At 37.9% G+C, this 26,625-nt stretch overlaps 1 protein-coding gene across 1 annotated transcript in view; it reads right to left on the bottom strand.

Annotated features, from left to right (window-relative positions):
* Positions 1-462: 462 nt before the first annotated feature.
* Positions 463-26,625, bottom strand: part of PRKCE (protein kinase C epsilon) — a 296,138-nt gene continuing 269,975 nt past the window's right edge. Inside the window, exons 14-15 of the mRNA XM_065833837.2 lie at positions 21,781-21,927; positions 463-3,703 (exon numbers count right to left, since the gene is read on the bottom strand). Of these exons, the coding sequence (XP_065689909.1) occupies positions 3,557-3,703; positions 21,781-21,927 (294 nt within the window). The 3' untranslated portion in view covers positions 463-3,556. The remainder of the gene's footprint in view (positions 3,704-21,780; positions 21,928-26,625) is intronic.

The raw sequence follows: 26,625 nt of genomic DNA, 5'->3' as shown, positions 1-26,625 counted from the left end.
AATAACTCAATAAGCTCTATGACCCTAATTAATCAATTAAACTTATGCATACTATTAATCCCTCTAATCAATCCAGTTAACGACTAAAGCAGTCTCACATGTTTGCACACAAAGCGCCCTACTGAGGTAAGGTTTAATAATGGAGCTAAGCAGAATGCTGGGATCAGTCAGAACTCAGTGACCATTCTGTGACTCGTAATTAGAAGTCTGCAAACTCACCTGCTTGGTGTTTTTAAGGTAAATGTTATATTGCCCGAGATAAATAGTGTTCACTCACTGTTACCTGTGTGTATAGTGTGTCTCAGATGAGGCTCCTGTTAGCAAATCCTGCCTTTGCAAAATGTCCACTCCTAAAAGCCAAGCTCACGGTATTTCGCACAACATGTAACAGGAAAAATATGCATCCTCCATCTTTGTTCCTTCCTCATTAGGAAATACTCAGGAGAACTTTGGGGAAAAACATAAGATTTAACATCATTGTATTTATTAGGTTCCGAAACAATACACATTCACATCCTTTTGAATACAGTACATTTGGCACAGTAATAATGTTTACGATGAAATAACACTAATGAATGGCAAGAGATTCAAATCACATCCATAAGAAAAAAAATTCTGTACAAATAAATCCTCACAATAAAAAAAACCCAAAACAACTACCCCCCAACTGAATACGTTTTATATTTAGCCAGAACAACTCTGCACATAATTTAAAAAGAGGTAAGTTGTAAGCCTTTTTTTGAGAGAATTATTTTTCATGCTATGGAGAAAAACGTGTTTGCATTTCTTAATAAGGTCTATTTGGGAGGAAAAACAAGAAACAATGGATTCTTTATAATTATTATTATTATTATTAATAATCTTTTTGGCATTTTGCACTCATTTTACAAAGAAGGAACAGGAAGGATTTTACAGAACAGGCAGAAATGTAACAGAATGTCCATTTTTAAGAGTTATCTTCAAAAAATGTTCAGGGCAACAGACAAACCTTCTGATGTAAGCCCAATGCAGAGGATCTAACTATTTATATTGAAGAAATACCTGCCCATGCAAAAGTTTTTATCTCCTTGATTTTGCTCTTAGCATCCTACCAAACACTGCAGGTGCTGAGGCCTCTTGAAATACAAACGTTTGCTAATTCTCTTTAGGTTAGAAATGGGAATACAGACTACCTAGCTGGCTAACAAAAGCTTTATGGGATGCTTTTATTCCTTCAGAATAAATGCTCAGAGTTTCGTGTAAAGGCCTCTTGTTGTACAAACAGTAGTGCACTATCCGATAACTTGTCTTCCTAGCCATCTACTCACCTACGGAAAAGAACGCTTTAGCATTGTGATCAGTCTTGCCTGGATGTCAAAAGCTAACTGCGATGAGAAATAAAGAGAGCCAGTGGCGAGACACAAATTGATGGGCAGTTCTACAATACATTTCTAGAAGAGAAAGAAATTTAAACATTGAGATGATGCAATCATTAAGATGTTTCTGTGCTGGTACTCAGCTCCAGAAGCTAGTTTTTTCCCAGTACAAAAGATTACTGAAGATAAATTAAATTAAACTAAAGGCTTGATCCATTATTACACCTGTAGGCCAGACAACACATTAATTGATATATCATAATATTTAATATTTTGAAATCATCATAAGAATATATATAATAATTACACCTGAGTTTTAAAAACAAAACAAAATGGAACTGAATGTTGTCATCAGTAAAAGGCCATGAGCAGCCAGACGCAAAACTGACACAAACTAACTCATCTGCTTGAGACCAAGATTATCTCTTAAAGCCAATGATTCACGCTTTGTCCACCACGATTTGTAACATTCCTTTCTCTTTCCGAGCTCTATCATGTCATAATAGAGTTGAAGAGAACTATACAAGAGATTTAGTATAGCTTAATATATGTCTACATCTTTTATAACAAAAAAACCTCATCTCTCCGACAGTAACTTGAACCAATACACATACAAGAGTATTGCACATGGACATTATTATAATTATTCTTTCATAGACTAACATTTTAATAGTATGCCTGAACATGCAGCAGTTGATACCTCTATATTCAATGAATTCCACAGGCCTTGCAGCAAACACTATATACAAAATCTCACCTGTACAAAAGGCAAAAAAGCTTTAGTGCCACTTTGCCAATCACATGTATATATATTTTTGTGCAGCTGGAAATCCATGTGCAACAATTAAAATGGATTTCAATGACCGCTCACTCAGTCCAGTAAAATATATAATAAAATGACCTCAGCGATACATGTACACAAAAAAGAAATAAAAAACAAACCACAGGGTACTCCTGGAAATATAAGTAAATAACACTGTTAGCGTATCTACAGGAGGTAACTTCACATTAGCAATATTGTCCACATGAGTTACCATTTCAATTCATACACAAAAAAAATTCAATTTACAACTTTCAATAATGTCAGTTTGTGAATGTTTGATCTTCAGTTTTTTAACACACTTCCACATAATGCATGTGTAGCCTTATTTTGTGTCTTCTAAAAGCAGATTTATCTTTAGATTTTAAACATAAAAAACAACAAACACAGTAGTATTATGGTTTCGTAAAAGTGTGCAAAAGTAACACACTGCTGAGAAAATAAATATAAATAAGAAATTATTTATCAACTTAGCTACAATGGAAAAGGCAAATATACAATGTTTAGAATTAATTTTTTATGTCAAATTAACCGTAAACTTTTGCAAGCTTGCCATCACATTAATGGTTCATTTAAACGGATAGTAAATTTGGTAACACGGATAGTACACCCAATTGCCTGAAAAATCGTAAAATGCCTACATATAGCTGTGTTAGAGTACTATAGGCTTTTTATTCTTTAGCCCTTCAGTAACTATCCATATAGTTTCTATTTCCCGCTTTAACTAAAATTTCAGTTACCTTTGCGACTCTTCTTATTCCCAAGAGTTTTCCACAAATGGCACAAGGAACTTCATCAAAAGCCTGAACTGATGTGCTTCTTTTTTCTGGACAGCTTTATTTAAGTTTGTATCTCACAACAACAAACTCATAATTGAGTATTACACCTCCAAAAAGGCAGACTTCTTTGCTTACCAAAGGGCAACATATTATTTATTTGTTCCACATCTGAGTAAAGATCTCACCATAACCACCACTGCAGAAGAAAGTTCTCACCTTCTTGGCTTAAGTATATATGACGATTACAGAATGTGATCTGTTAAATCACTTTTAATAGCACGGCTTCATTTTCCATGGAAAAGATGCAAATTTGTCCTCTGGGGAGAACTCAGGAATAAAAGAAAAGCTGCAAATACACAGCAGTGTGTTACATCTACAATTTCTGATACAAAATTATTTTGCATTGCTTTGTGAGACAGAAATTAAGAGAGCTTTCAGGCCAGAAGATTAAATGAAGAAAAAAAACCAATAAATATATACTTTAACTGGGGATATGGGCTCAGGGTAAGAGAAGTAGTTCTTGATCTATTGAGTCTCAGTAATTTGATGATCTCTTCAGAATCACTTCTTGCAGCATTATTCATCTGTCAGCCTAACGTTGTCTATGGCAGCAGCTCTTCTCCAAAATAAGAGAACCCTTTAAATTCTTCTTGATTGATTTGTTTTATAATTGTCTCATCCACTAGCGTTAATACTGGTTCTTCTCGTGTAAAGTCTTGATCAAAGTTATTTACATCCCTTTTGGTTTTCTGAGAAGAAAAATACAAATAAGGTGAATGGTAAAACAGCACAGTAAAATAAAAACTGCTCTCCCTCCTCTCCGTCCCCCCCAAAAAAGCTGAGTTTTCTGGAATGATTCAAAAAAAAGAGGAGCTACTTCACACAAAGAATAACAGATGTATGAGAGAAGCTACAGGAGCAAGTACTAGAAATGAGTTCAGGAGAGGCCACAGAAGCGGTACTAAAAATGAGTTCCCAGAGGCTACCAGGTCTCTGACAGGCGAAGAAGTAGCAATATGATGATAAAGCAGGAAGCTGAGATTAGGCCTAGTTTAAAGGCGGCTTTGGCATAGTAGGTGGTATGGCTGTTCCCTCTTAGGTTTGAACATAATATCTCATTTCAGAGGCAAAGAGTGAACTGATTTAATTGATTGCCCCACAATATAGCCTACTGTTTCAACTCAAAAAAGTTAACTGGTTCTTTATATCTGGCTACACTCAACTTTAAAATCAGATGCAGACCTCGCAACAGCTCTCAGGCCAAAATCCTTGAGCTCCACATTGGCAACTCAGATTTCCTAATGAAGCCAAATGTTGTCCAAAGCATCATGGTAAAGTGTGAAATTCTGGCACCAGAGAAATCCACCTCAGAAACTCTTCTTAACTTCAGTGGCCTCAGGATTTCACCACTGAAGTCTAAAGAACCTCAGTCTTGCAGTGAAGCTGCGCAAACAAAGTGCAAACATCCATGCTGTGGTTGGGATAAGATGTATTAATTAGAGACAGCCTTGGGGAGTCCGACTTGTCATCAGGGACCTTATGATAGTGACTCTCTGTGACCATTTGTGTGTAGAAAAGTGTAACTCTTACAGTTGAAAACATTCCCCACAGTTATTGCCCCGAGACCCTGCACTGTATGTGTTTTCCATGTTAGCAGCATATTTCAGGCATGTACATGTTCAGGGATTCGGAACAAGCATTTTCTTTTACATTTTGTCTCCTTTTGTTTGATGAAATGTTACAATTACCTGAGTGGTACCTAATGGAGGCACACTGACATACTGAAAACTAACTTTGTGTCCCTCCTGCGCATGTCTAAGATGATACCAGAAACAAAATAGCGCTTTGACTCCCAAAGTAAAATGATAAAGTCATAAAGTGATACGTCAGAAAGCACATTAATGTATTTCAAGAGGGATATATGCCTTCCTTCAATGTAGATAAATTTTCCTATAAAATATATATATAAAAAATATTTTCTTCATCAGCTCTGTCGAGGCACTAAAACACAGTTTTCTTTCTCGCAATTGTAAAAAGGTCATAGTAACTTTCACCTACATTGTAAGAACTTTATAGGTATAGGGGATAAAAGGTCTACATAAATGCAAGAGACTGTCACTTGTAAACCAAGTACTTTCTAAGTGCAGGTAAACTAAAATCCACATCCTCTATCTACAAAATTCCATTAAAAAGGAATATGGACTTAACAAGTAGGTACATATATTTATATTGTTTATGTTTGTAATATTTACTTCATGCATAAAGAATGGACATAAAGGGACATGGCTTTGGGCCTTCTGTTTTTCTCTCAGTCATTTGGGCTAATACTGCAAAATAAAAATGAAATTCCATACACATTTTTAAATGCATTACATTGCAACTACATCTACAGTCTTTTTGTTCTCCATGTCCTACCATAGTATTTTCACACACACAGAATGAATTTGCTACAGGAAGTGTTACTAAAGCAGAAAGAGGTAAGTGAATATTTGTTGAAAGTAGAATTCAAATTCAGAAGTGTAGTTATGTGCAAGAGAAACAAGACCGCACTTGCATTTCAACCACTAGTTATCCAGGGCAAATAACCTCTGGACTAGCTGAGAACAAATACAACATGTATTATTTTCAGGTGTTCATACTGAGCATATTTGTGAAAAGTGTTATCTCCTTGCTGAAGCTAAAAGAATAAGATGACAAATTCCTCAAAGCCTATCAAGGTAATTAATCCCCAATAGCTACTTTTTCCAGAAAACCATCACTAAGATTTGTGAAGGTGTTACATGAAAAGAAGTGCAGATAAATCCATCTGAAAAACTGTGCCAATGCCGGTGCACCTAAATCCTATTGATTAAAAATAAACGTACTTCCAGTAAAGCCTCAAATTCCAAACACTTCTGAAACAACAACCAAAGGTATTTGCTTAGATTTAAAAGCCTAGCATGTGTTGAAATACGCCTTCACGGCCAAAGAAGGAAATAGAAGCTTTTACTTTCTCAGATTCATAAAAACTTCCATGTCTTTTTGGCAGCATAGATGTAAATCACCCAGTTTCTTAACAGGACAAGTACGGAGCAATCTGAGATTGCATGGATATGCTAGCAAGTCTCTCTCCAACTGATAAAGTGATATTAAATAAATCACAGGGAACGAAAGTGAGTGGATTAAGCCACAGAAGACAAAAGGTAGAGTTCATAACAAGTGCTTCTTTTCAACAGAAAGATTATTTGAGAAACCCTCCTTAGCAACTCAGGCGCTTTCTTCCTGAAGCTATGACTATTTTGCAAGGCCCCATCTGCTAAGGCAAAACAGGTCTGGCCACATTTCTGCTACTATTGCTATTTTAATGGACTTGCATTGTGAATACTCTGTTGGCCAACAGCATGAGCCAGTATGGAGTTGCAGCATGAGGGTTCAGGATGAAGGTAGAAAGGGCTGTGGTTGTCTCCTAACAGAAAGGCTGAGAAATGAAAGATCTGCAAGTTAAGGAGAGTATAAGAAGGAACACGCTGCAGCTACTATCCAACTTTGAACATAAACAAAACAATGAAGAAAAAGAGAAAGATATTTAGATTGCCTGGTAAATGCATTATTGAAATGCAGTCATTAAATGCATGGGATTTTGTTTGTTTAGCCTGTAGCTCCTGAGACTTTTGGACACATTATTTTTAACTTTTCCAACTTCTTTCCAGGTAAGACTGTTCAATTTCAGATGACTGAGGAAACTAGGGTTATTAGGAAAAAAAGAACCTCCAAAACCACAGCTGTGCACCCAAACACACAGAAATTTGATTAGGTTTCAGATGCTACTGTTTTTTTTCATCTCTAGACTACTCAAACACCTTGTGTTTAGCATGCACCAATGCTGCACGAGAGAAAGGGCACAAGCAGCTACCCAAGAGCTTCCAGCAACAGGTGCCAAATTCCAGGCTGCCCTGACACCGTTCTCCTGCGGCAGCATGTGGGCCGCCTGTCCCCGTCTGACAAAGAGCAGTGGCAGCATGACTCCCAGTTCTAAATCAGGGCTTCTCCACCAGCATGGTATTTCTCATGGGAGGAATAGTGACTCACTACCTCTTGTGCTGGAAATGTGCTGGCTAGCTGGTATTTTTTATTTTTTCCCCAGCAATGTGAATGCTTCTTCATAGGTCTCCTGTCTCAGCATTGACCTCGTGTGACTGCTAATCCTGGGAGACATGGTGGACCTGCTTCATGTTGGTGGTATGATCTGATTAGTTCTAACACTTATGCTGCAGGATTAGGACCCCTTGAACTAATAAATATTAGCATGACCTACTACCCATCAAGGATGATAATTTTAAAGTCAAAGTCATGTTTTATTCTATTCAAAGATTACCGCTTATGTTTGAAAGTTAAAGATATTGGAAATTTTAAAATACTATCTCTTCATAGAACAGCATTTAATCAGCTTTTCTAGTTGGCCTGTACAACTTTGCGCTAAGGAATATTGTTCTATCAGTCAAAACACTTTTTTTCTTAGATCTCTTCACATAATTACTAAAAGATTTAAAGGAACTTCATATGCCATTAATAAGCACACCTTAAGTGGTGGTTTTCCAAACTGGTTTTATTTTCACTACCATTTCAATGACAGACTAATTTTCTACCTGCAGTCACATACTCACACTTAAAAAACCCTCCAAAACATGCTTAATAAGTTTTCCAGTGTCAAAGATTACCAACCTTGTCTGCTAATGGTTACTGAATGACACTGTATGAATTGCAACAGCGAAAAGAAACCTAAGTTGATGTTCGCATCAGTGAAAACACATTAAGAAAGTTAGAACTTGCCAGTTCTTCCATTAATCACACTAACCAAATGTGAATGAAGGAAGCCTTTGAAGAGGCATAGAAGTCCCTACAAGAAGGCACCTGACAGAGGGTGTTCCAAACCAGGGACCTCAGCAAAGCTTGGGCACCTCATCAGCTGTGTCACGAGGCCAAGAGGCTCAGTGGACTTTATTTCACCTAACAAGGATTAAATTGATTCTCCAGCTTTGAGGCATTAAGCGGTATCTGTCTCTGCTCTGTTATTTATTTTAATTTAATTCACAGAAAATCACCAAAACTGTTTCAAGCCCTTTGCAAGCTCAAGGGCTCCACTGAATTGGGCTGGAATTGTCCAGCAGGTTTGAAGGCTACTCAGAGGAGGTGAAAGAAAGATGCAGGTGGTGGCTAGAAAACATCACTGCCACAAAAACCTAGTTTTTGTATTTTACCCTGATCTTCCTACAAATGAATGACATGCTGTTTGAATATAACTGTACAAATCCTTTCAAAATCAATTAATAGATATATGTTTAGCTTAGTAGAATGAGGAGCTAATCCAGAACAGACATCCAATACAAGTGAGGCCAGAAATGATTATTACAACCATGAACCAATATGTTGGAAGAAAACATTACTGTGCTATATTTTTCATTACGTGAACTTCAAGGTATACAAAGCTCATTCACAATTTTCAGTCTGAGACTGTCAGGACAAAAATGCAGATTGGCTTTTCTATATCACTGAATGAAACATATTTACTTCATTGCAATTTTCTGCCAAAAACAGTGCCTCATGCCTCTTCATATGTTTTCAAGCCCACAGTGAAATCCTTCTCATTTGTATTACATGGTATCATTTGATTTTATCCAGAATTTTGCTTCAGTAAGGAACAAATGATTCCCACATTTGATACAATATCATCAAGAAGAAATTCTTAGGTCAGGATGATCAGAGTTTGAGTATTTTGTATATCCTTTGTTACTGACAAGTTTTTCAGATTGTTTTGTTCAATACACATGGAAACTCAAGACATCAAACAAACTGGTTTGAGGCACAAGGTTATGTGGCTAACCTCACATATCACTGTCCTCTCATTCACCTCTCTCTATTATGATAACAAAAACCACAGCACAGGCAGAGATCACTTTGCACCAATGACTGGATCTCTCTTCATAAAGGTGTAGTAGTTTCTAAGAAGCTGAGACCAAGTGTAATGAGCACTTGCTATCACACACATCTCATTCTACATATACAGAAATTTAGTTCGAATACCATGAAAGAGCTGCGCTGAGCAGAACACATCAGGCCTGTCTTTCTGTTTATCCTGTTGATGCATCTTCACTGTATTTGCACGCCCTGAGAATCTGTATCAGTATTAGAAGCATTTCCTAGAATGTCTCATTTCAGAAGATATGAAATGTATGTTATCAGAATAACTTTACAAGTTATTTTTTTTTCCGCATGTTAATTGCTCTGTTCACATATGGAAGAGTTGCAACAAGATCAGACAAGCTGCAGCATATTCAACTGAAGGTCATGATTATAAAAAGAGTTTGAGTCCAAGTAGTTTTCACAAGCATACCAACAGTCATTCCTTTCAAGCAGAGGGTGAGACTTCATGTTCCTGGATTATGCTTTCATTAGCTGGAAAAGACACTAAATTAAGAGAAAGAAGACGTGAGAAAACCCACTCAATAAAGATTTTGACAGCGAAAACATTATTTCAAAAGCAGTCCACAATTTAACCTGTTATGGATGTACACAGATATTTAATAAACATCAAGCTAATTCACAGAACTATGAATTTTAAAAAGATCATTTGTGATTCAGTAAACTGGTACAACCTTTCCACTGAAACATGTCTCTTTCCTAGGAATGTGAAATGGGTCAAGTAGGAAGGAGGAATAACCTGAACAATTAGAGGTCACAAACATTTAATGACTACATAGCCAGGATGCCACCCATAGTATTTCACTTTTGCACAGCTTTTCTCCTATCCTTACACCACAAAACCATCACAACAAAACAAACAGCAAGGGAAGCAAAATCAAAGCTCTGCAGGTTCAATGACAATCACCCTGAATTCACAGTCTGGGCAATGAACCTCACCCAGAAAAAGTCGCTGTAAAGCTGTTGTTCCCTATGGCTATGCTTGAGTATGGTTTCAGCATGAACAAATACACAGCACTAAAGCTATACATAGCAAACCTGGTTTGCTCATAGCCTGGTTGCTAAAGTGCAACAGTTATCTCTGTCTAAAATGTCGATGTAGACAGAATTCACAGGAGCTGCAGGGGAGGTCAGCACTGCAGCTTCCCACCTGTGGTTAGTTCTTTACCCCAAAGATCCACCTTGTCCACCATACCAGGGCTTGCTTTTTTTAGGACTCAGCCATGACATAACCAATGTACATTGGCTATGCTGTGGTAGAACACATGGATTTTTTAGAGTGAAAAAAAGGGTAGTGGAAAAGTGTCAACTTCTGAATTTATACATCATATTTTTCCCTTATGGTAGGTGTCTTCGATGGTTTAACTACATGGGTAACAATTTAATATTTCTTCTTGAAGTGGGGAGGAAAGACGAGAAGAGAAAGTAATGGAGCAATCATATGAAAATACCACTTAAACGCACAATGGAATTCCTATTACAGAGTTTATGATCTACTCTGCAGTGCAGATTTTATGCGTGTGCCTCTCTAATTCACATTATATTGGCAAGCCTCCATTGATACCCTCAGCTGCTCTAAGGTCATGATGACCAATGTCACCTCCCCTCTTACAGCCTGGCACACAACCAAGATTAGCCCATTTTTGGTTGTGTTCTCCTGAAATTGTATTTTGACCACAGTTATTACAGCAGAGTAGTCAGGGCTGGTGCATCTGCAACATGCTAAACCACCTGCTGGTGAGTCCTCAAATACACATGTAGAAGTCTTTTTGTTTTCCTGGTAACTAGCCCATTAGCACAAAGGTCTGGCTATACGCAGAAAATGGAGCTGACTTGGAAAGAAGAGAAAAAAGTGATGCAAGAGAGTTGGTAAGTCTAGGGCACACGTCCCTAGAATTCCAGTGGCTGTCAGGAGACATCCCATAAATCACTAAAAAAATCACCCAAATACAGATAGGCTAGCAGTGCACTGAGATATTTGACGAGATTCGTTCTGCAAAAGATCAATAGATTTACTTTGTTTTCCATTCTTTTAAGCAATCACAAAGACAAGGAATAAATTAAAGAGAATCTGATGCTAGTGAATAGGTGAATGACGTAATGAAATATGTCAAGACTCATATCTCTGCCATGTATCCTGAATAAATACTGACTGACTTTCCAATGTTTTATTCTGCCTGCAGTCACCTATCCCACTTAATTACAGAAACATTATGAAAACCTCTCTGAATATGTTATGAAATTATAGATATATAGCAATATCTTCTAATTCTGAGACCTTCCCCTAACAAGGAGGCATGGACATGTGCACTGTGACCCTGGATGCAAAAGAACACTGCAGCATGAAAGGCAACAGCAAGCACATCCAGTGGGAGCATCATTCCAAGACAGTTACACACTAGAGATGTTTGCACTATAGGCTGCAGAGCAGGAATGCTACAGAGTTTTGGCAAGATTGCCTTCTTTGAATCATTTTGGGAAACCCGTGCTCTCTGATGATGATCTCTAGGTCACTAAGGAAAAAGCTTTTAGCTTGACATGGATGATGTATATGAAAGGCTTTCATAGAGAGATAACGGTATAGCATATACGTTATATGATATAAATGGAGAAAGCTACACAGTGATAGTTTAAGACTACTGAATTGTTTGAGATCATATCTTGAAATCTAAGAATTATTTTTAAGCCTTTGTAAAGACAAATTAAAACAAAGATACATGTGACTTTTTTAGAAAGCAGCTGAAGCAGTTTTATTTGTTGTTGTTTTGTTTGTTTTTTAAAAAACACAACTAATGCACATACTCATACAAATTGTAGACTTGAAAAAAAAAAGTCATTGCACAGTTATGCATGAATGCCTACTAATAATACTTCTGCATCTCAATTATCTCCTCTCCAACTTTCCTCCAGACACTGGAACTGATTTTTTGGAACATGATTTTAATAAAGAGTGCAGTAAGAGATAGCAGTGTTTGTAGTGACATGGGTTTCATTCTTGTCTCAACTACTGATCTGCTTTGAGCTTGAGTAATTTTCTCCTCATTATGTATCTAGTTTTCTTCCTATTTTTGATCTCGTATACATGGATTGTGATCCCTCTATCATTATCTATGATTTCCTGATTGTCTCTCACTTACATGGCTTTTTGCACAGCAGGAACCTCATCTTGCCGGGAACTCGAGCTGTTATTGTGGACCCAGGGGCACAAATTCAATCCCTCTTTTTTTCTTGTTCTTGTCAAATATAAACAGAATCCCCAAGAGAGTCACGGGGAGTCATGATCTTCCACTCTTTCTTTTCCATACTCCATAATTAAGCAAATGGAATCACCGTTCTGTAGGTCCTTTGCAAACATGAATATGGCGTGCAAATCAAGAAACAAGACCTGCGCTTAAGGTTCTACATAAATATCTAGACTGCGAGTTAGTCTCATCCTATCTAATTTAAGCACATGACTCCTGGAGCAGGCTGTTGAGATGACCAGTACAAGGTCTGTGCCTCCGCAGTAGCAAAATCCCTTGTAACAGCACAGCAGCATAACAAGAGGAAGCAGCAGTTAATGTAGTGCAGGAATTCCTTAACACTTACAGATGCCTTCCCTGTCCTGCTACTGTAGAGAGGTGCTTACACATCAGATGCTTCCATCAGCCATCTGCATATTAGTGCATATGTCAAAGGAATTACATTTTGTACTAGTATGCTGAGCTGTGAGCACATATGTTGACAAATTTTTGCGGCGTGTTTTGGATGAACATCCTAGTAAGACACTGTTAGCTTTACGCTCACATTAGCACGGTACACTGCTAATACAAAAGGGTCTGAGAAATCAACCCAAAGCCAAAGCTCTTCTTATACTCTGTGTTCAGCAGAGTCCAGCTGTGAATGGGGCTAGTCGTGGACTGCCAGCCTTTCCATGAGTCTTTGCTTTTTTATAAATTCCTCTCCACAGTCTGATAAAGAGCCAGACGCTACTGCTTCTTAAATCACCTGGTGTTTTGCCACTGTTTTTTAATGACAACAGAAATGGGCCCAAGGCAGGAATATTACTTATTATCTACATTAATATAAAAATAAAATAGTTGTTTGAACGCTTAAGAATGTACTGTAAGTAACCATAAGATGATTGCACTTCATGGTTTAGATCACTTTCTGAAAATAGCACTGGAGATAAAAGCAGCCAAAAAGTGAAACAGAACTTGTCTTTCTAAGCAAGCTGAAAAGGAAAGCAGGAACACTCTGGCTGCTTATCACTCCATCCCAATGGGCACCACTTAACAATGGAAGTTTAACAGATGGTTAAATGAACCTAATTATTCAGTAGGAAAAGATTTTAGTGCTGTAAGACAAGGACTCAACAAAACCAAACAAACACTGCTGGATCCCCAGTACAGAATCAAAAGAAGCATAATAGAAGTTGTTTAACTTATAAATATTTGGGAACCTGCAGTGCTGGGAAGTAGCTTTCAAACTTCTGTAATTCTAGTGTTGTGGTAATCAAAGCTAAAAACAGCTGCTGCAGGCACTGACACTGAAGAGAATAAAAAAACCAAACCAAACAATAAGACTAACTGAATGAGCAGATTCTGGGAAAACAGAACCTTGTTCACCCAAACAAACAACACCGACATTCTTTAAAATTACCTGCTCACTCTTGACTTCTCCAAGCTGTGATACAAGTTGCACAAAGGCTCCTCGAAAGCTATGTACTAAGACTCTGAGAAAATTTAGTGGTTGTACAAAGTACCAGGCTGGTTGAAGCACTTTGGAAAACAAGGTCCTTTAGTTTGTTGAGGGAAGAGGCAGAAGTGTTACAGACTTCTCTGCCCTGCCCAGCCACACTCTAGATTGACTGGTGTGAGCTACATTGCAGGCAGTTATAGTACTGTTGTTCCACAAATGTCGACTACAAGCTAAACTGAGATTATGAACCTCATCGCCTGCCAATGGCCAAGGCTTCTCAAGCAGCAGCAACCTGGCTAACACTTCAACCAGTAGCAGAAAAGTGTAACTATTAAGAACCAGCTGACATTAAATATTCTATTAATAATTCATGACACCCTGTGGCAGGGGCAGCATGCTAAAAAAAGTGTGTTGGATTTCAACCCTTATGGCTGTTTCTAACAAAAACGTTAAGTCCCAAAAGTCTACATCCATTTTTCTTTACTTTTTCTAAAGGATATATGTTAAACATTCTGACAAATATAGATCCTTCTCTGTTCCTAACCCTTTTTTTTGTACACCAGTATTAATCACCACAGTGTCACTTTCAGAAGAAAGCCCACTCTTTTCCTATGCCTGAAATGCCTGCAGCAAGTGGGGAATACATAATGTGCAATGCTTAACAATGGTACATAAGGGTCTGAGGTCTCAAGATCACTCCCCAGTGTTTCCCCTAAGCAGTAACACTTCATGCAAAAACATGCACTATAGCCCCTTGCGTGCCCATCTGCTAAATGCTCATTGCCATGCACTGATGACCAAATGGAAATATATTATGAAACTGAAGGGACACCTCAAGGTTATTAGGCCTAAAAATGGACCTACCTTGACATTTTCCCCATATTGAAGGCCTTACCTTAAAGAGGGACATTCACACTGAAGCAAACTTGAAAAGAGAGAACATTTATACAAAAAGAAATTTACTTGGCCTGTAATTTCCTAAGTTCCTTTTGGTGCTACTGAATGACATTGCATTTTACAGGGCTTCTTCCCCACAGCGTAAAGGCAAAGTCATAATTCTGCACGTAGGACGACACAATCCACTGTCACAAAAAATAGAGGCGTGCCAAAAAACCCCACCAAAACAGTATCATGATTTCCCAACATCAGCTTAAAAATCCCTCATTAAAAAGTTAAAAAAAAATAAAAATCTTTGCCTGTTAGTAGTCACATATGAAAGCAAATCTGAGATTATAGAACTTATGTTTCAGGCTAGTATATTAGAAAGTTTTCTCCAGAAACACGGTCCCTCTTTAAGGATTCCAGCCATATTTCACAGTAAGCAGATGGCTGCTGCAGCAATTTAAACACACACCTCTCTAATTGAAGACATTTTCGGGAGCTGTTCAGTGAGGCACCCACCCATGAGGCAGGTGCGGCCTCTGCCTGTTTGCCTGCACAAACAGGTCAGCTGCACACTCCAGAGGTGCTGATTCGTGTTTGCTATTTACTATCCAGCTTCCAAACACTGTGGGCGTCCAGCTTGTCATAAGTCATTGACAAAGGGCTGCCAATATTTGGCCAGTTTTTCACTCTTAGGGGAAGGGGAAAAGAAAACTCCCAGCGCTCAGTGACTCCGGTTGTAACCCACAATCATTGGCTAGCACTAGAATTTGGTATTTGGGAATAATTTTATTTCAAACCTTTGCTGCAGCACAAAATTTAAAGAGGACACATTGCTGGCATCCTTAAGTCAAGACTTAATAAGGGAGTACAGGTTCACGAGGAAACTGTATACAGACAATGCGGCTCAGATAGTGATAACTAAGGGGGGAGAGACTTTGATAATGGATTATGATTATCTCAGAGCTACCAGAGCTGAGAGAGATGTTCAGATTACTGTAGGAAATTTGAGACTGAGGATCAAGATTCAATCTGCTAACACTGAGGTCTGGTATAGCATAGAACATTCTTCCAAGGGAAGTGCTACACGTTCAGTCAATTTAAACGCCAGGCTGATCTTGAGCATTTGGCTTTTAACACTTCTCAGTCATATTTCTTCACTGTCACAGAACTTGGCATTAAGCATCCTGAGATTACCACAGAGTGGAAACTGAGGTGTGAAAAGGTTAGGTGATGAACCTTGGAACCACACCATCAATTTCTAGAAAAATCTGCTAGAAGAACTTCTATATCTTGCAATTCTCAGGTCTCTGGTTTTAGCTGCTACACCAACTTTCTACCTCTGAGAAGTCAGAACTGAAGAAGGAACATACAAATATTCAGAAAACATTCTCAGTGATATAATGGTGGGAATGGAAGAGGCAGCAAAATGAAGGGAGTCACATTAGATGCACTAAATGGGCAAGCGGCAGCTGCTGTTGCTCCATACTGCAAGATACAATTCTTCAATAGACTATCTTGTTCATTTTGTTTCTAATGTTCTTGAAGAAAGAGAGCTTTTAAAATGAAACATGAAGAAGTTATGAATGCATAGAGAAAATTAAAGTAATTTATTGTTCTGTGAAAGCTGCACATTCACAGTAAATCATCATAACGCAATTATTTTGTTAACTTCATCTTCATAAAGCCACACTATGAATGGATTGCCATAGGCACAGATAAAGCCATTAGCAATGAAACTTTGGCTTAATTGCTAAAAAGAAATACATATGGCAAACATCTGTTTTACCAGGCTTTGGTAAATACTTTGTATTACTCTCTGGCTCAGAGTTGTTCAGCTTTTTCACGTTGAGGACGTCTTAGTCAGCGTCTCAAATTTTCCCAACCCTGACATTTACAACAAGGTGGATGAAAACAAGTCTGTCTGCACGCACACGTTTCACGGGCTGACAGAGCAAAATCAGCTGAAAAGGACAGGAGCGTGACCACGGGGAGACCATCCTTGCTGCACAGTGTGTAACAGCTTCCTCTGGTCTCACAGCTCCACACTGAGTCACTGTGACCAGCAGTGTAAGAAATATGAGAGTGATGTTATTGTACAGGTCTAATTGTACAAAAACCAAGAAGAAACTTGTGCTCACATGAGGCTACCACTGACTTCAACCAAATGAGCAAGAAATTTTGGGCCGTGATGTTCCTCCATCCCTGGCAAGAGGGGCTGGGGTATCACGTATTTTTATGCCACTTATGCACAGCTCTCTGAGCTTCACTGGTTGATGTCAGTGGCACGTCAGCAGGTCACAAGCTCAGCCTGGGAAGCCTGCAGCTGGCCAGCTGTGTTGTCAGAAATGGCACCAAGAATTTCTTGCAGGGAATCTAATAAGAGATGGAGAAGATAGAGGAAAAAGCAGAATATGACAAAATATACTTTTGCTTCACTGTTTCAAATAAAGGTTTTGCCCATAAATAACAGCTTGGGACAATACAAATTTAATCAATACATATTAAAGTGAAGTGACAACCTGTTTCAATTACTGTTTTTAATGCATATTTTATTATTTGGTATGGGATAGACAGAATCATCCCATCATGTCACTAAGCAAGATCTACCACACTTAACATCCATATCAACAACCTTAATAATAAGTTAATCTACTGCACCTTTGCTTTCATTTGTAATACGGCAAATGCACTTTGAAAATGGAAATAACATATTCAACCAAGCCAGGAATATAACCATGGAAACAAAGAAAGATGGAGAGCAGACAGTCACTAAATACTATCAAGGCCTTCATGGCTCCTGAGCAGTAAGTTATGTTGCAAACCACAGCCTGTCTTATGGCTACTGATTAGGGAAAATTCATTCTCCAAATGGAATAAAATTCCAGGAAGAATATATGAGACAAAATATCTCAATATAGGAATAAAGTGCCTCATAGGGATTTTGTCTCTCAACAGTTTCTCTGGAGAAAAGGTACGTGTCTGTACTAAAACGGTTCTTTCCTCTTGCACATGCAATTACATATTCATGTCAGCATTAGAAGCAGCATGAAAAAGTAATATTATTCTGAAAATTTCAAGACAGGCTGTGAAACTCTAAGAATTAGGTTTTAAGAAAAGCAAAAATGTTTTTCAAGAGACACGGTCAAGGTCACTGGAGCTTAGACGTAACAAATATCCTCTTAATAGCCATTCAAAAGTTTGCTTGATTTCCAGTGTACATGCCCCAGAGCTACTACTTTTTCTACAGTAGCTTGACATTTATAATAGCTCTACATGGGCAAACCCTCAGTACAGTACCATAGCGTATATGTTGATATAAAAGAATTTTGTCACTAAAAAGCATCATAATTCTGTATTCATGAAAGACAGAGCTGGTAGATAATATGGACCCCAGTGCATTTTCATCCCTTCATATTCTGTTCCAAGCCATTAAGCTGGAGAAGCAGCAAAAGATCTTTCACAGCAGGTTTCAGGGTCACTCAATCTGCTTTCATTGGCTGTACCTGGCACAACCTGCTGTGGCACTCCTGTCACTGCTTAGCAATCTAATCCTCAGCCATTTGTATGAGTGCTCTGCCCAGGGCATTCCTGCAAGCCTTCAGAAAACACAGTCAGTGTTTCAAGGACCTTCTGGACTTCAGTTATTTTATTTTCATTCCAAGGTTGAAAACAGTTGGGAAAGAAATTTCAGCTTCCAAAACATCATTAGAATAATCAAATCATGTACAAACTAGAAGGACATTAATGGTATATTTCTGGTATAAGATGGAATATATTTGCAACCATTCACAGAGTGAATGAGATTTAAAAAACAAAACAAAACTCAAAAGTCTGGCTAACGAATAGCCATGCACTGTTTCTTCCAAGTCCAGTTGAAAAATTCAGAGCTAAAGACCCATACCTGAACTATGGAGAAACACAGGCTTTAAAGGACAATGTAACATAACTCCCCAGAAAAACTATTATGGAAGAGGAATGAAAAAAGGTAACAGAAAAGGAAGATATCTGTGCTAACCAAGGAACTCACGTGTTTTTGGGATCAGTGGAGTAGTGAGGCACAACTGAAGCAAAGGTTGTTTCCACAATAGCACATTCATGACCTCCCTTGGCAGATTATTCCATTGTCTGACAGGACCTCAGTGTTTGACCATTTTCCCTAATGACTTTATTTGTTTAGTGTCAGCATTTTATATTGCCCAGAGCTCATTTGAATACATCTTTTTTTTTTTTTCTAAGTATGAACTTAGAAAATTTCCCCCCTTAGTCATCTTAATAGCTGGTCAGAAAATAGAGGAATACCTGTGTAAATATGTGCATTGTTGCCTGAGCCAAATTTTGTACGTTCATGCAAATCTCAATTTGAATGCATAAATAACTGTATGTGCATTGTATGCCTCTTTCCCTACAAATATGTACACTCACATATCACATGCAAGAATGTCTATTTTCTGACTAACAATCTGGCCTCTCTTCTCATATCTGTTTTCACAGACCTAGGCTCTCCTGAATATCACATTAAAAATATGTATTCTTAATCCCCTTTTAACATTACAAGACACTTTTAAATAATGAACGGCCCTATACCAATACTGAAAGATGTTAAAAACCAGAAAACATTCCAAACACATGCATTAGTTATGTTTTTTCCATAGTTATTCCATAGCTATGGAACAGTTACACTTGCTAATCCGAATCAGTGAGTCTCAATACTACATCCACAACTGAGTTTAGAGAGAAACTCTCTACCTAGATGTAAAAGTACACTTTATTCCATTAGTGTTCACCTTCTTCCCTTTTGCTTGTATTTTTCAAAGTGAGTGCAATCTCTTCTAGCTTGGCAAGTATCCCAAATCCCCTTTTCAGCATTTTTAACTTCTCTGTGCTAGACTCCTTTACCATTTCTGAAATTGCATAATTAATAATCTTTTTCTCCAGTCTAGATGTATGTCACACTTTACTTTCCAGCTAATAAATCCTTTGATTTAAAGAGGACAAGTGAAAATTTCAGTATGATCTTCCTCAAAGATTTCTATACAACAACAAAATCCGAACAACTGCAAAATTATACAGCTGGTACAAACCAGCGAATGGATCATAGTGTAAGTATATATGGTACATGCTTTCTAAGTGTAGAACTATTATCAGTAAAATTTGATAGGACCAGGTCATTGGGGAAGATATCTTAGAGAGAGCAGACTAAGAACATGAAAATAAAAGAGATGCCTGTAACAGACTACATATTATCTGAATTCACCACCCAAAAAAAAGAGTTCAGAAAAAAATAAAGCATACAGAACTACTAGACTGCAGGAATCAGATTTGGTAGAATAAAGAAAGTTGGCATAAGCAATATGGAAATAAGTAGTATGAAAATCCAACATTATAGAAGCAGCCTGAAGAAAAATGAGAAAAGGTGAAAATAAAGATATATAAAATCAACCTAACAATTATTTAAGAACAAGAAGCTGTCTTGAAAGTTGTAAAAAGAACTACTCTGGAATCACTACTAAAACTAAAATATCCAACTAAAATACCATTAAAGGAAGCAGAAAAGGAGAAAAGGAACAAAACAACAAGAATGAATAAAATAGGAATGACTTTACAATATAACAATAGTGAAATAACTACCAGATAGAGAAAGAAGCTGCACTGAGAAGGCAGAAGGTATTCACATCAGAAATGAATAAAAATATCTGACATACTAAATCCCTCCTGACTTTTAAGAAGGACCACCGCAGCAGGACTACTTACAAAAATAATGAAGGTCTCATAACAATACCTATCGTCAAAGGGACTCTGCATCTCAATCATGAAAGGAAAACAGCCAATAAACAGAGTAGATGTGAGGAATCTAGGACTTACTAGATACAGGCAGAAAGTGAAAATTATTCTGGAATTGTGCATCCTGATTTTATAACTGTATTATCAAAACATCGATGAATACTGAGCAAAACAAACAAACAAAAAGTCTGTGAAACGAAAAGCCAAATTGTTGTGAAAACAGGGAAAAAGCTACATACAACACAAGTCAGCTAAACACTGACTGAGCCTGTCTGTGACTATCCCGAGAGCTGGGGAACTTGACTGGAAAGCAGTTAGTTACAGTATTAAATAAGCTTCACATAGATACTAACAGGGTTAATTGTTGTTTACACTTCCTGTATCAGTGCAGAGATTTCGAGCCAGCTCTGTCATTAGGTGCAATCTGGCCGTCCCTCTGGAGCAGAGCTGGCGTGCCCAGCTGGCTGGAGCCCTTCCAGGAGAGGGGCTGGCTCAGGCACCGTCTGCCTGCAGCTACCGCATCACAAGGTTTCCCTTCTCCAAGAAATATATTAAGAAAATCTTCCCCATAGGATAACACTGTATCTTACTATCACTCCTATAAATGCATCCACAAGGGCCAACTTTCACTCACAGTTGTCAATCCCTTTGGCTTCTTTCTGAATAGCTACAGAGAGACCTCTCCAAGAGTGGACTCAGAGGAGCTACCTCAGGCTCCTGCTTCGGACAGGCAGCCTCGCTTTCACCACCTACACAAGCAACTTGGGCAAATGCATCTCAATGGACTAAAGGCAAATGCATTAAATACGTCAGAGAGAAATCCTGCAATGACAGAGGGGACTTTTTCACCTTTACATTTAAGTTAGGATTCAGTGTTGAGCCCAAAATTTTTTCTTTTTTAAAGTACCTTTGTAAAGTATCTAAAGAAAGAAACAAACAAGTATCTTGATCAAATCTACAGGGAAATCAAACATTGTAATTAGGAACGTGCAAAGTCAGAAGATGCAAATCAATCTCAGAGGATTTATCATAAAATTATGCTCTTGTAACGTTCAAGCACCAAATTTACTGCACACATTCTCAGTTAAAAAGCTGACATTTGATGAACTCTAAGTATTTTCATCCAGAGGAAGTCTTTGCTTGGCTTTTGTAGTTCCTGCATGTGGGGCTGCTACATATTGTTGTTACTTTAAAATGGAAACAATTATTATCTAGGAAAATGTAAGTACATCAATTTATCTAATCATGATCCAATCAAGGTATCTTTAGGGACACGGGAAAATAATTAAAACAGGGCCTCAAACCCTCTTGTGTTTGTGACTCAACATGGACATCCTCCTGTGCATTAAATCTGACACTTACCTTCACAGAAACCATGACAAGGCAATCTTTGCAGCGAGGTTTTTCTGTTACTATTTCAACCCCCAAATATTGCATCAAGTAATCTCATGTCTCAGAAAAACCAACAACTAGAATTTTCATGACCAAGTCTTTTCTGAATGTTATGCAAACTGCTACTTACAATCCGAGGCTTGAAGGGTGGCTTGATTTTCCTTTGTTCTAGAAGAACCCAGTCAATTTCCTTGAAAAACGGATGCTGCTTTATCGCATCTTCCCCGTTTTGTGACGCCACACAGCCAAGTCGCTTATTTGGGTTTTTTGTCATGAACTACAGGGTGGGGGAGGGAGAGAAGGAAAAAGGTAAGACATGACTCGCAATGGCTGGAAATCACTTGCAGGTCAATTATGTATCCCAATTCCCAACACCTAGTTGTTAAAGACAGCCCCCTTTCAGAGGGTTATTTTTTCTGTAAGAGTGACAAGGATGCCCATCCAAATTTCAGAGCTTCCAGCCAAACTAGAAGATCCAGAGACTCTGAAGTGTAAGTTTCCCGCAGGACGCTCTTTCAACTGATTGCCGAGACCTCCTAACTTTGTATGGCTGGGAGTGCTACAGGAACAGATTCTCTTTCAGCATTTCTAGTTCCAGTTTTGGACAAAAATACTAAAGAAAATATTGAACTTTCCAGAGACACTTCCCAATAGATGTTCAGGATAGCTCTTCTCTTATTTGCTCTATCCTGACTATTAGTTTTGGGGATAGATGCTACACATTATGCTTACTGGTTTTTATTTCCTTTGGGTATGTAGGTTGCATAATGCATAACTCCAGTGAAGCAGATACACGAAAAGCCATAACCTCCTTACTCATTTCCAGGATTTCATTCTGAGTAAGAAGAGCAGCTGCAGCTACATGTATTATAAGTGTTCTGTCCGTATGTTTCACAAAATACATGGAGTGATCAGTACTAGCAGAAAGCTGCCCTTGCGAAACTCCATGACATTTGCACCTTCCCTTTAATCTTTAGTACACTGTTAGTGGCAGCAACTGGAATGAACTGGTCTCCTCTGGTGTGGTCATTTCTAAACTTCTCACTTTCAAACTCTTACTATTCCTTTCAGCAAAAAGTTGTAGAACCAGCATAAGACATTGATAACAAATCATGGCAGCTAATAGTATTTTTCTTGATTTTGCTCTTTTATTTCCTCCTTCTTTTATTAGCAATTGCTCTACTTATTTCCTAATGCACGTGGGTACAGAATCACTGCAATTCAAATACGCTGTTCTTTTACATACATGCACTCATATTATAGAATTATTCCAAACTTTGCTATAACTTCATATTCAGCTGTTACTATAACATTTTATAAATTTACAAAAAAAGTGTACAAAAAACCCAAAATGTGATAACTGTTGATTGCCTTTTTAGCCTAGGTACTGCATCATACTATACACCTGCAGAAAAAAAAGAAACTTAAAAGAAACTTGAAAAAAAATAACTCGCTATAATGTATACCCTGGCTTTAGCAGTCCCGTTCTTAGATAAGTAGCTACTGAAGCCCTTAAGATGGTTTTAGATAGCTAGGTCAACCATCCACAGGAGAATACCACTCCTGTCATTCAAGAGATATAACATAGATCAGTGAGGCAATTCTCTCTGTGACTCCTGACAGATACACGCTGCTCCAAAAACAATCCTTCCCTTTGGTCTTCTGTTCAACTGCTCTGCAAGTTCTTCTGCAAGTGGACAAGTCATATCTAAACTACAGGACATATTTTCTATGGGCAGGCGAAACAAAGGTTTTCAAAGGATTACTGTGCTTTGGTGAGGTCTCTTGAAAAACCACAAAACACATTCCTACACTCCTCTGCTTTATTTCACCTCCAGGACTGGAATGAGCAGGCCTGGAACCACTAACCACACATTTTGCAGAAACATGGAAACTATAGGATATGCTTTTTGTACTGTATAATCCAGGTATCAAAGAAGTAAAACCTGATCCCAGTATCTGCCATGGTCTATCTTTGTTTTAAGCCAGAGGCAGGGAAAACATCAGAACATGTCATTTTTAAGAAGGCCAGGACATGAAAATATGTCTAGATAGTACAGTTTAGTACTGTACTTCCCAAACTTCAATAAACTTTGAAATGGATGATAAGGGAGAACAATTTTTAAGAATGAATACTTAAACAGTCATATGCAGATACAATGAAATAATCTCAGACTTCTGAAGTGGACAGTTAATTCTATAAATTTCATCCCCTGCAATAAATAGTGATTTTTTTCACCTTCTATTTCTAAAGTACAAGCTGACATTCATTCCCTGTTCATCAACAGCATCAATAATGATGCAACTGTCAGGGTAGAGACCGTTGTTAACCGTATTGTGTTGCTGAGATGGTCACCAATGGCGCTGACAGCCACAGCTCTTAGGTGTTGCTGTTTTATCTTCCAATATTAAGGCAGGAACCTCCTTTTATGAAAAGAGAAGACTTCTACACTCAGAGTTCCTACTGACTTCAGTGACACCAGGACAAAAGATTGCTGAGATAGACAAGCAACTTGAGGCTTGAATCAAGGATCATCAGGCTCCCAAAATTTTGCCTCTTGAAATAAATAGCAAAGCTTAAAAATAGAGTTCTGCTTCTGTACCCAGAGATCTCTGTCATCTGGGTACACAGGGAACACACACTGGTGACACAACCTCTCTCCATTGCTTGCAAAGGAGCATAGAAGTAATTTCAATGAAGAATTGTTTTCCTTACCAGACAGGAAAGAATTTTAAATAGCAATTCCTGTCGATTCACAGAAACAGGACTAATAAGATCCGCAGGATTTCATGGGATAAGCAATGTGCTGCCTTGTAATACCAAGCTGTAAAGTTATCCTCCTTAGCGTTTAGTTTGAAATAACAGGAAAAATGTTTCTTCAGAAAATAAGAAAACATTGTTACTTAATACAGGAGAACATCTTCTTATTAAAAATTCCTTACATGCTGTTTGAAGGAGTGTAAAAATACACAGTTTCTAAAGAATAAAACCCATGCCTCAAAGCACAATGTGAGGAAACGAAGCATTCCAAAGTTAATCCCTTGCTACCATTCAGCAATAAAATACATAGACGCCTCTTTCTTTCCTCCTTTTTTCCTGTTCTCCATTTAACAGCATGTTGACAAGGATCAGATGAAGAACACAAGTTTCAAACATGATCTGCACCATAGTTGCATAGGCAGCAGGTTGCTAAACGTACGGAAATCTTTTTATGGTGTAAATTGGCACAGCTCCATTATATTCTTTCAATTTATGCCAATGAAGACATCTTGCCCAATGAGAAATAATCTATTATTATAGTGCAAATCTACTTAATGGATACAACTCTTCTTAAGGTTTACAATGGCATTAAGAATTAATTTTGGACAGAAATATGTGGAAAAAAAACCGCTACAACTACAGCAAAATCCAAACCACTATGCCTACTTATCAAAATGCTGACCCAGGAAAACATCCTCATGCGAATTCGTAGCAAAGTCAACTTTAAAAGAAACTAGAGGATTTAACACCCTTGCACTTATATTCACAAAAATACATAGCTTACACCTGCAGACCAATTCTGTGTCTGCATTTGCATGTGGTTAATGAATAACATGTATTAACGGTTACCCATCTCACTACTTGCACCACAAATGAGATAACAGTAAAGCTCTGTCAAATCTGTTTCTCCCTTTCCTCTGTAAAACAAATTGCTCCTGTATTACATGCTCAACCAAGAGTTATCGGTTAACTTTTCCCCTCCAACAAATATTTCCACAATTCAGAATAACAGAAAGGTCAGTTAACGCGGATTCACTGAAGGAGCCTGTAGATGGCAAAGGATCAGATCTTACACATTGTGAAACCAGAACACTGCCGAAAATCTCCTGGGTTTCAGTGAAATTCGGATGCAGATATGAATATTGACAACAACGCTTTCTCTGAAATAAGCCAAAATAACCCCTGAACCCTGGATATCAGCCTGAATTCTGCAGCTAACGTACATACATTTTAATTGCTGAACTGAAAATAATCAAAAGGTTTGGGATGCATAAAAGTATCCTGTCAGCTAAAAGTCACCAGGGAGGTATCTGGGGGGAGATGGGAGAATGTGTATAAAGGTCAGATTTAATAAATCCATGTTCTCACCAGGGTGAATGGAGCAAAAGAGATACTCCAGCAAACAATGCAGAGGTTAACTTTGACTTCTGCTTTGAATCATCTGCTCTCAGCTACAATGAGCCTGAAGATATCTTTATTAAAAGAGCAAGATGAGCATTTCTGCAGATTGTGTTATCTGTCCACTGGTGTTAAAATCAGCATTTGTTCAAGTTTTATATATACTTTCAAAACGTAACCCTATATGAAGATGTCTTCAGGGCTTTACACTACCAGCTGCCCTCTTAACTGAAAGTTTCCCTTATTCCAGATGCTGAAAGAAAAATAAAAGTGAAAAAGTAGAAATTTTCCACTTTCAAAGAAGGTGAAAAACTGGAATATAAGCCAAGGGTTTTTTAAAGCCAGAAATCCTCCTCAGGTTTTCAAACTATGGGGACTGGAATACTGCTTCTGTTTTCTTTTGGTTTTTATTTTAGGATGATTCTAGCAGAGAAGAAATAATCTATGTCAGTGTTACATTAATGATGTAAACTTGGCTTTAGGAAAGGTAATCTAAAAACTGAAGTTGCCCAGTGGCACATTTGGCTGATTAAAATAATTGTGGCATATGGTGACACACGTTTCTGTCAAGTCACTACTCATATTGAAACACAGCAGCCAGGGCAGAAACAATTACACTAGAGTAAGACTGTTTATTGAAGTGTTATGTGAGCTATAGAATAGAACATGCAGCTGCAAATAAAGGGCTTTCAACCCATCTTGATGATAAGGGAAGAAAGGTAGAGGGATAGGAAATTTTATAAGTGGGTTAGATAAAAACATTGTTTCTTTAATTACATAGTGCCTCCCTGCCTCTAATGAACATGCGGCATATAA

Source organism: Patagioenas fasciata, chromosome 3 (assembly GCF_037038585.1).
Source record: "Patagioenas fasciata isolate bPatFas1 chromosome 3, bPatFas1.hap1, whole genome shotgun sequence".
Classification (NCBI taxonomy): domain Eukaryota; kingdom Metazoa; phylum Chordata; class Aves; order Columbiformes; family Columbidae; genus Patagioenas; species Patagioenas fasciata.
The sequence above is the reverse complement of the archived record's forward strand: the minus strand, read 5'-3'. Positions and strand labels throughout refer to the sequence as shown.